At 39.6% G+C, this 16916-nt stretch overlaps 1 protein-coding gene across 1 annotated transcript; it reads right to left on the reverse strand.

Annotated features, from left to right (window-relative positions):
- Positions 1–1955: 1955 nt before the first annotated feature.
- Positions 1956–8369, reverse strand: LOC139942291 (flavin-containing monooxygenase 5-like). Its single transcript, XM_071939104.1, has 3 exons — positions 8112–8369; positions 4009–4644; positions 1956–3368 (listed from the first exon to the last, which is right to left on the reverse strand). The coding sequence occupies exons 2-3, from the start codon at positions 4642–4644 to the stop codon at positions 2406–2408; spliced, it is 1599 nt and encodes a 532-aa protein (XP_071795205.1). The 5' UTR covers positions 8112–8369; the 3' UTR covers positions 1956–2405.
- Positions 8370–16916: the final 8547 nt, after the last annotated feature.

Here is a 16916-nt window from a genome sequence, read left to right on the forward strand (position 1 = left end):
TGCAATACTATCCGGAGGACATTACTGCATATGCAATAATGTCCGCCGGACGTTTTTGCAAATGCAATCGTGTCCGCCCGGACGCTGCTGCAGTAAATTAAACGCCCTTGCGGAACACGTTCGCCATTTTTTTTTACAAGCTAAGGGTGCATGTCATGAATGACCAGGGAAATGTTCGGCCGTTGGGTATTCGCTGCAATCATAAATATACCCCCTGTTTACCCTGTGTGAGTTACTTGTGATGTATACAAACTGATCTAGCCAAGAATGATTGATTCCCCAAAGTCAAGGGGGCGGAAAACAGACACACTTTGATTATACACCACACTCCTTTCCCTTTCGATTTATTTATTTTACTAATTCTTACAATTATTAAGGTTTAAAAATTTAATATCAACCACACCAACATGACTCGCAAAAAACCCCCCCAAAACAGCAGAATTTATGCAGATTAATACCCCCCCCCCCCCCCCCCCCCACTAAACAGAGCAGTCCCCTTAAAAGGCAGTGGACACTATTGGTAGTGTCAAAGACCAGCCGTCTGAACTGCTGTATCTCAACATGCATAAAATAACAAACCTGTAAAAAATTGAGCTCAATCGGTCATCATGGGAGATAATAAGGAAAGAAAGAAAAAACACCACTGTCACACGGAGTTATGGGGTATATGGGTGTGCTTTCAGAAGCTTGATTTCGAGACCTCAAGTTCTAAATCTGGGGTCCCGAAATTAAATTTGATGAAAGTTACTTCTTTCTCGAAAACTACGTCACTTCAGAGGGAGCCGTTTCTCACAATGTCTTATCAACCTCTCCCCATTACTCGTAATCAAGAAAGGTTTTGTGCTAATCATTATTTTGAGTAGTTACCAACAGTGTCCACTGTCTTTAAACAGAGCAAACAAAATGTTACATGCATTAAATACAAACCATCGAAAACCACAAAATGAATAAACAGTCATACAAAAATACACTTTCTATAAAAACACCATTAATTAAATTCTTAAATACAAAAATTTAAAAGATTACCATGCATACAGAGAACACGATGTGTTCTGGCCAGACATTATAACATGCACCAATACACCGAAAACCAAAATGATTATAAACAGATACTTTTATAAAAACACCATTAATATAAAGCCACTAATAATATATAATTAAAGGTTATTTTGTCAAAGACCAGTATTCTATTAAAATACTCAAGCCTGTGAAAGTTTAGACTCAATTGGTCATGAGTTGCAAGAAAATGATGACAGAAAAACACTTGTAAAAACAGTGTGATTTCAGAAAGGAATTAAAGGCTTCTGGCCATAAGTCTTTTATTTTAGTGAGGAATTACCTCTTTCTATAAAAAAAATACGTTACTTCAGAGGGAGTCGTTTCTCACAATGTTTTATTCTATCAACAGCTCCCCGTTGCTCGTTACCAAGTAAGATTTTATGCTAATATATATTTTGAGTAAATACCAAACGTGTACATGCCTTAAACTCATTAAAAATAAAGGGAGATTCTGCCCCCCATACGGCGAACTGTGTACAAACTACTTCTGATAGCGCCCTCTTTTGATACATCCTCCTTCAGCCAACGTTAATTTTCCATAGTAGGCAGCAGAATCTCCACCAGCGGACAGATTTCCCTAGGACATGTACTCAGTACACAAGTGGCCCTGAAGGGACATCGCATATCGCATACGTGTGCGCACAATATATGCAAATTGTTTCACGATATTGCATACGTGTGCGCACATATTCGCGAATTGTTTCACGACATTGCATACGTGTGCGCACATATTCGCGAATTGTTTCACGACATTGCATACGTGTGCGCACATTATTATGCGAACTGTTTCACGACATTGCGATATGCGATGTCCCTTCAGGGCCACCATACATTAGTCTTAAAACATAATTGTCCGCGTTATAAATTTTAGCAGACGTTGTAGTCCAACCATGCTATGGCAATGTTTGCGGGGTCTGAGGAATACAAATTGAGCAAGTATTGTTTGAAGCTTTGCATGGTGTTCAGACAAAAGAAGGTGTAAATCTCTTAGGGTGAGTGTTGGCTCTGAAAAGAGCCGGTTGGGTCTCGACGTTTCGAACAGTATACTCTGCTCGTCTTCAGGAGAAAAATTGAGCATTTTATAAAGGTAAATCAGTGACCAGACCTTATTCAAATTTAACTCTCAAAATGGCTAATTACCCAATTTCAAATGGACCGATAGCCTGTACCAAATACCTAGTCTGAACCTTAGTAGTTGTCAACGGGCCCTTTTCGAAACCACGACTTCGGCTGCAGATTCGGCTCAGGCTAGCTTGGCCCTGCAGTTGTTCACAACATTGCGCTTGAGACGAGAGAACGGAGCCTGAATCCGAAGCCATGGATTCGAAAAAGGGCCTAAAAGCTTGTTAGTTGCATACCATAAGCACGCCTACTACAGCTACCAGCACAGCTATACCCAAACAGACGAAGAGCGTTTGGGAACCATTTTTAGTGGTTTGATTGGTAGGTTTTCTAGTCTTCATCGGCTCACGCACCCTGTCCCAAACAGTAGCGATTGCGTCCCGTGCACCGGCCCACTTTCCAGGGCCAACCAGTCGGTAGTGGAACGATACGGCCGGACCGAAAACACATCGAAGGCTCATCTCTGGATCTGTGAAAAACATCTTCAAGAAATTTGGTCTGGCGCCAATTTCAGTCGCAATTTTGTCCATGTACAGTACTGGGTGGACATGACGATGATGATTAGCGAAGTTTGCCGCCATTTCTTCATCCGCCATTTTGACTTCTGCTGCAAGTTCTGACTGTGACGGGAGCTTTGCTAACCCTTTAAAGATCCTCGCCGCCCAGCGAGCCTGCAGTTCGGAGCATGGACCAACCGCGCTGAGGGGTTTGATGTGGCCGTTGACTGAGAGCGTGCTGTGCTTCAGGCCCAGGGGGAAGACGAGCTTGTACAAGGGGACGTGTTGATCCAGGACCTGTAATGCAGGGCAGTCGGTCTTGAACGGGAAATCGAAGCGATACCCGGTAGCAAAGATGACGAAATCGATGTTGTCCTCGCGCGAACCGTCTACAAATTCTACCCCTGTTTTGGTAAACCTCGCCAGGTCCCCTTTGATGACTACAGAACCGTTCAAGATACAGCCTGGTATGTCTTCATTCAGCAGTAACTCACTGGCCAAGATTCCGAAGGAGGGTTTCAAAGGCTTTTGAACCATCTCGTATCGCTCCTCGAACGATTTCTCGAAGGATCTTATGACCATGCTCAAAGGACGGAGGAAGCGTCTTCGCATAACCGCTAACTCAATTGGATACCCTTTGGGTCCACGACGAGATGATAACCACATCCCATGTCTTGCGCTCAAGAAAACCTAAAGAAATGAGAAATTTTGATATATTGTTGACAAAAATTCTCGTGAAGAAAACGATAAAGTCAGTTATTAAGCAAAGGGTTAATTATCTCTAGCGGTTTGCAGCTGTTGACCAGGACAATAAATCAGGGATGAAGCCACCATAGGTTTTACCTGTTTCGTAATAATAATTAATGGAGTTCATGGATTGTTAATTTTCTAGGTATCGTGATTTATGGACAATAATGTAAAGAAATTTGACAATAAAAGTTTCAGCTAAATACAGTGTCTTGCTGAGAAAAATAATGAAGAAGATTCCACGTTAATATTTTTCACAAACCGTCGAACTTGCATGGAGGAAAAAAATGGTCGAATCCATCAAGTTTAATGCTGAGGTGACAGTGGGTACCAACCGCATCTCTGGCCGTAGCATTTACGAACAGACACCAGCCAAAGATCTGAGAAACGATTTATGCATGAAGCGCTTCCCAGAGGGAGTTTTTTTTAAACCACATCAGTTGGAAGGGAATCTTTTCTCAAGACAGTTTATACTGTCAACAGCAGGTGTAAAGCTTCTCACCAAGTTACTTTTTTATGGTCATGTTTGGATCATTTCCCAATCTTTGACCCTACTTTTTCTTTGTATGGCGTCCTGACTCACCTGTGAAGCTACACGGCTTGTTTCTGTAGCAGCATCACCTGCTGAATTACCAATACCCACGACGACACCTCGTTTGCCTTCAAACTCCGTCGCGGTCCTAAAACCATTAGTGTGTGAAATCTTCCCCTGGAACTCGTCCATACCCGGAACGTCTGGAGTGAACGGGTTGTTGAACATCCCAGTACAAATCATGACGGCATCAAACTCTTGGCTAGTCTCCATCTCATTCTTGTGTTTGGTGGTGACCACCCACCGCCCACTGATGTCGTAGTCAGGAGCCTGTTCAAGGCGTGTCACGCTGGTCGACAGACGGATGCATTTCTTCAGGCCAAACTCATCAGCGTACATGTTGAGGTACTTATTCATGTAGGAGTGGTGCATATAATTCGGCCATTCTTTTGGGAACGGGAAATCGCTGAATGCATAAGCTTCTTTGCTGGTATTGGTGACTGTCGTCGAGTAGACGGAAGCTGACTGGTACTCGGCATCAGTATCTCGATAGGTCCACAGTCCTCCGATGGAATCAAATCTCTCGAAGCAAGTTGGTTGAAGGCCTTCGTCAAGGGAGCATTTGATCGCTGTTAGGCCGGTGACTCCTGCGCCGAGAATGGCAACTGTTTTGCAACTTTCGGACATCTGAAATTACATGAATGGTAACACTATAGAGAAGTGTGCTTCTTTATGGTTGTCCAAACTGCATTGTGTTGCAAATGTTTTAAAATAGTTTTGTTATTCCGAGTTCGCAGTTTTATGGACTATCGTACTGAACCTTGTGTATAAATAGTCACTATTTTGTATTCATTCCTTTTGTATCATTTCAATCCGTCTGATATGTTTGTTTATTGTTCTATTAGAACAATTTAAATTTCCAGTGCTTTTGCCTGGACTGTTTGTCAATCAAGGTCTCAGTTTACTTCTATTGTATTGTCACCCCTGTATCGTGCAATGGAAGCGTTTGCTCCTGTAGCCTTGCTCAAGGCAGTCGCATTATTCGCTCCGAAAAGACGCAGCTGTAAACCCACCCGCCGTATACCCTGTGCATGGTGTGTGCGATCACACCGAATGACCCACCCGTATACACACTGTCACATCGCACGAATACTGTTCACACAAGTCATCGCACTCGTACACCACTAACCGCATGCGGAGGCCGTAAGGCCGACAGCCTTGTCGGATCTGTATCTTCCCGTTTTAATGTGTTGTATTGAAAAAATTCCAATAGTGGACGAAATTGGGGGGGCTCGAGGATATGCTAGTATGCAGCTCATGAATATGTATATCGTTCGTCAGACCTATCAGACAACACAGGATGTGAGGCAAATGAATTATTCATTTTGACGTCCAATCACGCACTTCCCTTATCACGACCTTTGGACCCTATCATGCGTCCCTAGTATTGCATAGAGGACATATTTGCGTGCGACACCGGCAGGCATCAGAATTCACCGCCAAGATAGACTTCATTTCAAGTCTTGGATCGCGGTTGTTCTTTTGCATCTCAGCCACGAAAAACGTCCTCGCCCCCTTGTACGTAGGCTATTAAAATGACTGAGGTTGATACATACAAGAGGGCGCTAAAAAGTCAGGACGACTGAAAGCCACGATAAAAGACTTGGAACAAAGTCTAGACTTAAAGACCTGGACACTATTGGTAATTGTCAGACCAGTCGTCTCACTTGGTGTAATCTCAACATGTGCATATAACAAACCTGTGAAAATTTGAGCTCAATTGGTCGTCGAAGTTGCGAGATAATAGAGAAAGAAAAAACATCATTGTCACACGAAGATGTGTGCTTTCAAATGCTTGATTTCAAGACCTCAAATTCTAAATTTTAGGTCTCGAAATCAAATTCCTGGAAAATAACTTCTTTCTCAAAAACTACGTCACTTCAGAGGGAGCCGTTTCTCATAATGTTTTGTACTATCAAACGCTCCCCATTAGTCATTACCAAGTAAGGTTTTGAGTAATTACCGATAGTGTCAACTGCCTTTAAGACATTTCATGAGCTACATGAGGAATTTTGAGAAAACAGTAAAACAATTAGCCTTGCTCAAGGCAGTCGAATTATTCACTCCGAAAAAAGACCGCCGCTGTATAAAAACCCACCTGTATTCACTGTGCGTAAAACCCGCCCGTATTCACTGTGCGTAACATCGCACGACACGATGCCCCCGTACACTATCCGCATGCGGAGGCCGTCAGGCCTGACGGCCTCCGCATGCGGTTAGTGGTGTACGAGTGCGATGACTTGTGTGAACAGTATTCGTGCGATGTGACAGTGTGTATACGGGTGGGTCATTCGGTGTGATCGCACACACCATGCACAGGGTATACGGCGGGTGGGTTTACAGCTGCGTCTTTTTGGAGCGAATAATGCGACTGCCTTGAGCAAGGCTATAAAACAATATCAATTCTCGTTAACGAGAATTACGGATTTATTTTTAAACACATGTCATGACACGGCGAAACGCGCGGATACGAGGGTGAGTTTTCCCGTTATTTTCTCCTGACTCCGATGACCGATTAAGCCCAAATTTTCACAGGTTTGTTTTTTGATATATAAGTTGTGATACACGAAGTGTGGGCCTTTGACAATACTGTTTACCGAAAGGGTCCAATGGCTTTAAGTTGTAGTTTGTATCGTCGAATTAGTCATTACTCCACCGTTATAGACAGCTAGTCAGGAAGGTTTTTATTATAGCAATATTACAAATATTAACATCGCAAACAACTCGCATGGCTTACTATATGAGTCTATCGTAGAATTTTATTTTGTTGTTTGTCATTTTCATAATTGTCTTGCACTGTCATGTTTTATTGTTTTGAGTGAACTAGTATGCCAAAGGTCTGGAGCATTTAATCAAAGAAAAACAAAACGGACAGATACAACTTTATACTCCCCAAAATAAGAAAATGATCAGATTGCATGTGTATTCCTAATTAGGGATTATTCTTGATGTGCTGGGGCGTCAAACCACTCTGGATTTTCGTCGATTTCTCAAAAACGCGACCACCTTTTGAAATTGTTCTCGTGACTTGTTTTATTTTATACATCTACGTTTATGTAGGATAAACTAAAACAATCGGAAGGTTAAAAACAAGTTAAATTTACTCACAAATAATTATTAGCATAAAACCTTACCTGGTAAGGAGTAATGGGGAGAGGTTGATAGTATAAAACATTCGGAGAAACGGCTCCCACTAAGTGACTTAGTTTTCGAAAAGGAAGTAATTTTCCACGAATTTGATTTCGATACCTCAAATCGAGACCTCAGATTTAGAATTTGAGGTCTCGAAATCAAGCTTCTGGAAGCACACAATTTCGTGTGACACGGGTGTTTTTTCTTCTCTCGCAACTTCGACGACCGATTGAGCTCAAATTTTCACAAGTTTGTTATTTTATGCATATGTTGAAATACACCAAGTGAGAAGACATGTTTGACAATTACCAATAGTGTCCACCGCCTTTAAACAACAAGGGACTGGCGAATAACAAATGGAAAATGTACAAAACAGTTTTATCATTTCGTTCGTTCGTTAGTTGCGCCACCTGGACCGAGGTGTGTTCAAGCAGGGTGATGCTGCGCGAGCTAAATAATGTGATATGCGGTGGTGCTTGGTACGTTCATAGAGTAACGACAGAGTAGGCACTACTAGTACATATTTCCTTAATTAATTGTTCATAACCCGTAGTGTAACCTGGCCCGTTCAGAAAACATATCATTGTTCAGTAAAAAAGTGGAGCAAAGAATTAGAGTAAGGTTTCCTGAAAAAAATATCGGGAAAATTAAAACCACTTAATTTTAAAGTTTTTTTTGTTTTGTTTTTGTGTTTTTTACAAACAATGGGGTGGAGTGTTATAACATAATATTTATTATATTTTGTAACAATAACTATACACGTTTTATTTTGTGAACAAAAAGATACATCGAACGCTGTTGAATGCTCCCAACATTTTCGTATTGTACCCCTTTAATGACCTCGAAAAGCTTTAAACAAGGGTGAGACGTGACAACCTTGCATCAACTTAAAGCTGATTAAAAAATGCCACAAAAGTGCCCGCACAAAATATGCCTTCCTCCGAAATCACATCAACACTTACGTTTCACTGCAATGGTGTCTCCTCGTAGGCTCAGAATCGCTAAATAACACTCAGAATTTACTCTGGAAAATGGTGGAAAAGCTCTCGTGCAGGAATTTATTATTCTCTTCAATACCCAGTCCAGCCAGCAGCTTATAAAGCAGGCGTTGCCTCCGCAATCTGTACGCGGACGCCCAAACTGCGCCCAAAACTGTATACCATAAACTTGATCTGTAAAAGTTATGCGCAAAACAGCCCAATTGGACTATAACGTGCGCACAATTTATTGACCTCTTAGTACACGAACTTTCTTAATTTGTACTGTTGGTGTAACAAGCAAAGCAAGTGCGGGTGGGTGTCTGGACGACTAAACTTAAAGACACTGGACAGTATCAGTTATAGTCAAAGACCAGACTTCTCACTTGGTGTAATCTTTACACTGCTGTTATGACTCCGGCCGTGCGTATCTGCTAAGTCGACTTATTCAAAACAATCAGTTGACTTAACAACATAATTTATCTCACCAAGTCGACTTAGATAAAATGGTAAGTCGACTTACTGACATAATTTATCTCACCAAGTCGACTTACAGTAACTAATTAAGAAGTTTACTTATACACAGCCTGCACACGTTGCAACGTGTGTGTATTGAGATTGCGAGTTAGGGCCCGCGTGATCGCTAATAATGTGGGGCGTTTTTCGTGCCTGAGATGCAGAAGAATAACCTCAATCTAAGACTTGAATCAAGTCTACACCTCGTCCAATTCCGATTGTATTAGTCAATTCAGGCATCCTCTTCAATTTTATTTTATGTAACAAGCAAAATTATTAATTTACTGATTTTATTTAAAAAAGGTTAATGGCTGTTAGCAAACTGCGTCCAACTAACATTACATGGTGTACATGTACTTGCAAAATAGTGTTACTGGCCTCACGTTTTGACCCAACTAAATAGCTACGTGAGAAGAATGAGACAATAAATCATGAATTCATGAAAATGTATGTATGGAAGGTACCAGACAGCACGTACGGAGCTGAGTTGAAAAGTTACAATACCAAAGTGCAACCATCAGCCGTTAAGTTACAACAGTTGTGAAAAGGATAAAAAGGTTGTTGTCGCCACAACCAACCCCCATTATTCAACGAACCATGTTAATCTATTTACGGAGCTCCAGGAGTGCCATCCCACATAAATTATCTCATCAAGACGACTTAATTCGTGGACATGGAATAAGTTAACTTACCGACATATTTTATCTTGCTAAGTCGACTTATTCAAAACAATCAGTTGACTTAACAACATAATTTATCTCACCAAGTCGACTTATATAAAATGGTAAATCGACTTACTGACATAATCCATCTCACCAAGTCGACTTAGATAAAATGATCAGTCGACTAACTGACATAATTTATCTCACCAAGTTGACTTACAGAAACTAAGAAGTTGACTTAACAGCCTGAACACGCGTTGAGATGTGTGTGTATCAAACCTTGCGCACCACTATGAGAGCACTCTATTTCCTAGTCTTTGTATTGCTTTTTAACTTCACGTTTGCGGGCTAAAACTAAATGTAATACTGTAATGCCCCTTTAAATGATGTTTGACCAGGCAAAGATATAAAGTAGGTTCCAATGGTTACAAAATATTAGTATGATTAACCCGTGGTTAGCCCCCTCATGTGGGTTCCATTGTTTGTGATTAAATTTACTTCATTATCATTATGTTTGACAACTTGGACCGAGCACCTCTGGGTCAAAAGATGTTAAGGAGTTTTCTTAACTTTACAAAATTATGATGTCACTTAACCATTGTTGCTTCGTTCTTCGGATGGGACTTAAAGCCGTTGGTCCCATGTGTTATGTAACGCATATAAAAGAAACCCAGTGTACTTATCGAAAAGAGAAGGATTTCGCCCCGGTGTTCCCGGTCCGATCGGCAGCAAAATTGCTCCACAGCACCTTGTAAAGCATTACTTGGTGCTACCAGAATATTAGTATGATTAGCCCGTGCTTAGCCCGCTCATGGGGGTTCCATTTTTTGTGATAAAATTTACTTCATTATCATTATGTTTGACAACTTGGACCGAGCACCTCTGGGTCAAAAGAATTACGGATTTATTTTAAACACATGTCATGACACGGCGAAACGCGCGGATACGAGGGTGGGTTTTCCCGTTATTTTCTCCTGACTCCGATGACCGATTGAGCCTAAATTTTCACAGGTTTGTTATAGAAGTTGTGATACACGAAGTGTGGGCCTTGGGCAATACTGTTAACCGAAAAGGTCCAATGGCTTTAAGTCATGTTTGACGCCTTGGATCGGGCACCACTAGGGCAGGAGATGTTAAGGAGGTTCCAAACGATACATAATTAGTATGCTTATAGCCCGGTTTTGGGTTCCAGTATTTTCTATTTTATGTAAATAACATTATATGCGTTAAAGGAACACGTTGCCTTGGATCGGACGAGTTGGTCTATAAAAAGCGTGTGTAACCGTTTGTTATAAAATACATAATGGTTGGAAAGATGTTGTAAAAGTAGAATAAAATGATCCACACAAATTTGCCTCGAAATTGCGTGGTTTTCCTTTTACTTTGCGAACTAACACGGTCGGCCATTTTTGGGAGTCATAAAAAACAGGATCTATGGAGAAGCTGAAAATAAAAACCATGTCGAAATATACCATTGCTATTCAATAGAGACGTATTGTAGTCACTTTGGTTGGGGAGTGAGGAAACTAGTAAAACACACACATAAATCACAGTGCTGGCTGGGACATAATTTTATGCACCTGACAAATCTATGCATGGTTATTCTTTAGAAGGTTTTGTTTGTTTGAATAGATACGGAGCTCCAGGAGTGCCATCCGACATATTGAGTTACCGACATACGTTATCTCATCAAGACGACTTATTTCGTGGAATCAGTTACTTACCGACATATTATTTTGCTAAGTCGACTTATTCAAAACAATCAGTTGACTTAACAACATAATTTATCTTACCAAGTCGACTTAGATAAAATGGTAAGTCGACTTACTGACATAATTTATCTCACCAAGTCGACTTACAGTAACTAATTAAGAAGTTTACTTATACACAGCCTGCACACGTTGCAACGTGTGTGTATTGAGATTGCGAGTTAGGGCCCGCGTTATCGCTAATATTGTGGGGGCGTTTTTCGTGCCTGGGATGCAGAAGAATAACCACAATCTAAGACTTGAATCAAGTCTACACCTCGTCCAACTCCGATTGTATTAGTCAATTCAGGCATCCTCTTAAATTTTATTTTATGTAACAAGCAAAATTATTAATTTACTGATTTTATTTAAAAAAGGTTAATGGCTGTTAGCAAACTGCGTCCAACTAGCATTACATGGTGTACATGAACTTGCAAAAAAGTGTTACTGGCCTCATGTTTTGACCCAACTAAATAGCTACGTGAGAAGAATGAGACAATAAATCATGAATTCAGTTCAAAAGGATAAAAGTTTGTTTTCGTCATATTATTCATCAAACTATAAGCCTTTACACAATTAAAACCTTCACAACAAAATGTATATATGGAAGGTACCAGACTCAGCACGTAACGGAGCCGAGTTGAAAAGTGACAATACCAAAGTGCAACCATCAGCCGTGAAGTTACAATATTATATGATGGTTGTCAAAAGGATAAAAATGTTGTTGACGCCACAACGAACCATGTGAATCTATTCAAACATACAAAACCTTCTAAAGAATATCCATGCATAGATTTGTCAGGTGCATAAAATTGTGTCCCAGCCAGCACTGTGATTTATGTGTGTGTTTTACTAGTTTCCTCACTCCCAAACCAAAGTGACTACATTACGTCTCCATTGAATAATAATGGTATATTTCGACATGGCTTTTATTTTCAGCTTTTCCATAGATCCTGTTTTTTATGACTCCCAAAAATGGCCGACCGTGTTAGTTCGCAAATTAAAAGGAAAACCACGCAATTTCGAGGCAAATTTGTGTGGATCATTTTATTCTATTTTTACAACATCTTTCCAACCACTATGTATTTTATAACAAACGGTTACACACGCTTTTTATAGACCAACTCGTCCGATCCAAGGCAACGTGTTCCTTTAACGCATATAATGTTATTTACATAAAATAAGAAAATACTGGAACCCAAAACCGGGCTATAAGCATACTAATTATGTATCGTTTGGAACCTCCTTAACATCTCCTGCCCTAGTGGTGCCCGATCCAAGGCGTCAAACATGACTTAAAGCCATTGGACCCTTTCGGTTAACAGTATTGCCCAAGACCCAAACTTCGTGTATCACAACTTCTATAACAAACCTGTGAAAATTTAGGCTCAATCGGTCATCGGAGTCGGGAGAAAATAACGGGAAAACCCACCCTCGTATCCACGCGTTTCGCCGTGTCATGACATGTGTTTAAAATAAATCCGTAATTCTTTTGACCCAGAGGTGCTCGGTCCAAGTTGTCAAACATAATGATAATGAAGTAAATTTTATCACAAAAAATGGAACCCCCATGAGCGGGCTAAGCACGGGCTAATTATACTAATATTCTGGTAGCACCAAGTAATGCTTTACAAGGTGCTGTGGAGCAATTTTGCTGCCGATCGGACCGGGAACACCGGGGCGAAATCCTTCTCTTTTCGATAAGTACACTGGGTTTCTTTTATATGCGTTACATAACACATGGGACCAACGGCTTTAAGTCCCATCCGAAGAACGAAGCAATGGTTAAGTGACATCATAATTTTGTAAAGTTAAGAAAACTCCTTAACATCTTTTGACCCAGAGGTGCTCGGTTCAAGTTGTCAAACATAATGATAATGAAGTAAATTTAATCACAAACAATGGAACCCCCATGAGCGGGCTAAGCACGGGCTAATCATACTAATATTTTGTAACCGTTGGAACCTACTTTATATCTTTGCCTGGTCAAACATCATTTAAAGGGGCATTACAGTATTACATTTAGTTTTAGCCCGCAAACGTGAAGTTAAAAAGCAATATAAAGACTAGGAAATAGAGTGCTCTCATAGTGGTGCACAAGGTTTGATACACACACATCTCAACGCGTGTTCAGGCTGTTAAGTCAACTTCTTAGTTTCTGTAAGTCAACTTGGTGAGATAAATTATGTCAGTTAGTCGACTGATCATTTTATCTAAGTCGACTTGGTGAGATGGATTATGTCAGTAAGTCGATTTACCATTTTATATAAGTCGACTTGGTGAGATAAATTATGTTGTTAAGTCAACTGATTGTTTTGAATAAGTCGACTTAGCAAGATAACATATGTCGGTAAGTTAACTTATTCCATGTCCACGAATTAAGTCGTCTTGATGAGATAAATTATGTGGGATGGCACTCCTGGAGCTCCGTAAATAGATTAACATGGTTCGTTGAATAATGGGGGTTGGTTGTGGCGACAACAACCTTTTTATCCTTTTCACAACTGTTGTAACTTAACGGCTGATGGTTGCACTTTGGTATTGTAACTTTTCAACTCAGCTCCGTACGTGCTGTCTGGTACCTTCCATACATACATTTTCATGAATTCCTGATTTATTGTCTCATTCTTCTCACGTAGCTATTTAGTTGGGTCAAAACATGAGGCCAGTAACACTATTTTGCAAGTACATGTACACCATGTAATGTTAGTTGGACGCAGTTTGCTAACAGCCATTAACCTTTTTTAAATAAAATCAGTAAATTAATAATTTTGCTTGTTACATAAAATAAAATTGAAGAGGATGCCTGAATTGACTAATACAATCGGAATTGGACGAGGCGTAGACTTGATTCAAGTCTTAGATTGAGGTTATTCTTCTGCATCTCAGGCACGAAAAACGCCCCCACATTATTAGCGATCACGCGGGCCCTAACTCGCAATCTCAATACACACACGTTGCAACGTGTGCAGGCTGTGTATAAGTAAACTTCTTAGTATGTCAGTAAGTCGATTTACCATTTTATATAAGTCGACTTGGTGAGATAAATTATGTTGTAAAGTCAACTGATTGTTTTGAATAAGTCGACTTAGCAAGATAACATATGTCGGTAAGTTAACTTATTCCACGAAATAAGTCGTCTTGATGAGATAAATTATGTGGGATGGCACTCCCGGAACACCTCCTATTTTTGTTCGGTTTTTAATTTTGTTTATTGATACTTCTTCTTCTTCTTAGGTGCTCGGGCAACAGCCCGAACAACTCTTTGTTATTGTTCCAACTAACAATTACTGTCTAACTAACATTACATGGTGTACATGTACTTGCAAAATAGTGTTACTGGCCTCACGTTTTGACCCTACTAAATAGCTACGTGAGAAGAATGAGACAATAAATCATGAATTCATTTCAAAAGGATAAAAGTTTGTTTTCGTCATATTATTCATCAAACTATAAGCCTTTTACACAATTAAAACCTTCACAACAAAATGTATATATGGAAGGTACCAGACTCAGCACGTAACGGAGCCGAGTTGAAAAGTGACAATACCAAAGTGCAACCATCAGCCGTGAAGTTACATTATAATTATATGATGGTTGTCAAAAGGATAAAAATGTTGTTGACGCCACAACCAACCCCCTTAAATTCAACGAACCATGTGTATCTATTCAAACAAACAAAACATTCTAAAGAATATCCAAGCATAGATTTGTCAGGTGCATAAATTTATGTCCCAGCCAGCACTGTGATTTATGTGTGTGTTTTACTAGTTTCCTCACTCCCCAACCAAAGTGACTACAATCATTTACGGCCAATTTCTATAACTCCAATTATGGCAATAATTTTTGAAGGGTTTTTAGCTGATTGGATGATGAATGACATAAGACATATTATTGATCCAAAGCAGTTTGGTAACCTGAAAGGTAGTTCAGTTTCGCATTATCTTGTTGACATGATGGATACAATACATAAGAATATTGATAAGGGTGGAACATCAGTCAACTTGTGTACTGTTGATTTTAGCAAAGCTTTTGATCACGTCAATCATACAACTGTTGTTGAAAAATTAATACAATGGAAGTTAATCCAGCCATCCTTCCCACCATATGTAGTTTTCTTACAGGTCGAACCCAAAGTGTTCGGTATCATGGTGCAATCTCAACCCCACTGAGACAGACATGTGGTGTCCCACAGGGCACAAAATTGGGACAATCCTCGTTTTGGCCATGGTCAATGATGCTGCCAATGATATCAAACATCGATGGAAGTATGTCGATGATCTCAGTGTGGTTGAGATTGTTCCCAGAGGTGAACAGTCAAACTTACAATCTGGTGTTAATGAACTTGTGCATTGGTGTGATGTTAATGATATGAAACTGAATCCTTCCAAATGTAAGGTAATGCAGATTTCTTTTCTTAGAAATCCGGTTTCATCCATTCAGCTGCATGTCAATGGTGTACAACTTGAAGCTGTCTCATCACTGAAGCTTCTTGGGATTACCATTCAAAATAATCTCAAATGCGACCAACAAGTTCAACAGATTGTCAGTATGGCTTCACGACGACTTTACATACTAAGTAAATTAAAGAAAAATCAAGTTCAAGCCAATGACCTCATTGTTATTTATAAACTATACATTCGCCCATTACTCGAATCCGGTGTTGCTGTGTGGTCATCGGGAATCACTGAAATACAAGCTCATGATATTGAAAAAGTTCAAAAAAGGGCTTTGCGTATTATTGCTTATCCGAATAGTTTGTCTTATCTTGATCACTTGAGTTTTTTATAGACTTGAATCATTGAATGAAAGGCGTAAACACCTAGTTCTTAAATTTGCCAAATCTCTGCTCACTTCTGATAATCATCGCCATCTCCTTCCCCCAGAACGTAAATCTAATTATTTGTCAGAGCATACTTTAAGAAACACCAGGCAACTAGAACATCTTCAGATAAAAACTCAGAGATACAAAAACTCGCCATGAAATTAGTTCATGATAACAGCTCCGTTTCATTTCCCTTGTGCTCATGTTGTGTCCAAACCTCCCTTGCCTACAGAATGTTGCTGTTTTGTTTTAAACTCCCTTGTTTTGTTTTTATTTTGTGTCCACAAGTTCCCCCTCACGTCCATAGCTGTTTTCCCAATTCCTGTTTGTCTGTTTAACTATAGTAATATTTTTAATAATAATTATTGTCTTATCATGTAAACTTGTACATATATTTTTGATGTAATTTTATTGTTAACCAAATGCCATTAGTCTATGACTTTTTATTTGGTCTTGTATTTTTATATGAAAATAAACCAATATTGAATTGAATTGAACAATACGTCTCTATTGAATAACAATGGTATATTTCGACATTATATGAAAGGGCTTTACGAACTTCACAAAAATGGATATGTTGGTGACCTTATCTTGACCTTTTGATCTGTCTAAACCGGAAGTGACTGTTTTTCAAAGCATTTAAAAATGCTTTAAAAAGGTGTTATTTAATGGCTTCTACATGTAGGTTGAAGTGTACATCTTTTGATGGTTTACAATCAAATAATACAAAGGTCTGGTTTAAAAAAAAATAATACCGATGCCGTCACCAAAAATTAGTGCGCCCTCTAGCGGCAAATTAAAAACATCTAAAAATACACTTTTTACTAGATGTCTGTGTCAGAGTTTCTGACAATTGTTTCAAAACTGGTAAACATAATCTCCTTCCTATTAGCAACATACATGTATCTGTGGAGTCTTAGCTTGATGACGTCATCATGTGTCACGTGGTATTGCTTTATAGGTGCACTTTTCAAAGCTGTGTGTCTGCCAAACCAAAAGTTTGACTGAGGTGAAACTTTGTGTATTGTTAGTCATGTTG

The sequence above is a fragment of the Asterias amurensis genome, chromosome 9 (genome assembly GCF_032118995.1).
Source record: "Asterias amurensis chromosome 9, ASM3211899v1".
In the NCBI taxonomy this organism is placed as follows: domain Eukaryota; kingdom Metazoa; phylum Echinodermata; class Asteroidea; order Forcipulatida; family Asteriidae; genus Asterias; species Asterias amurensis.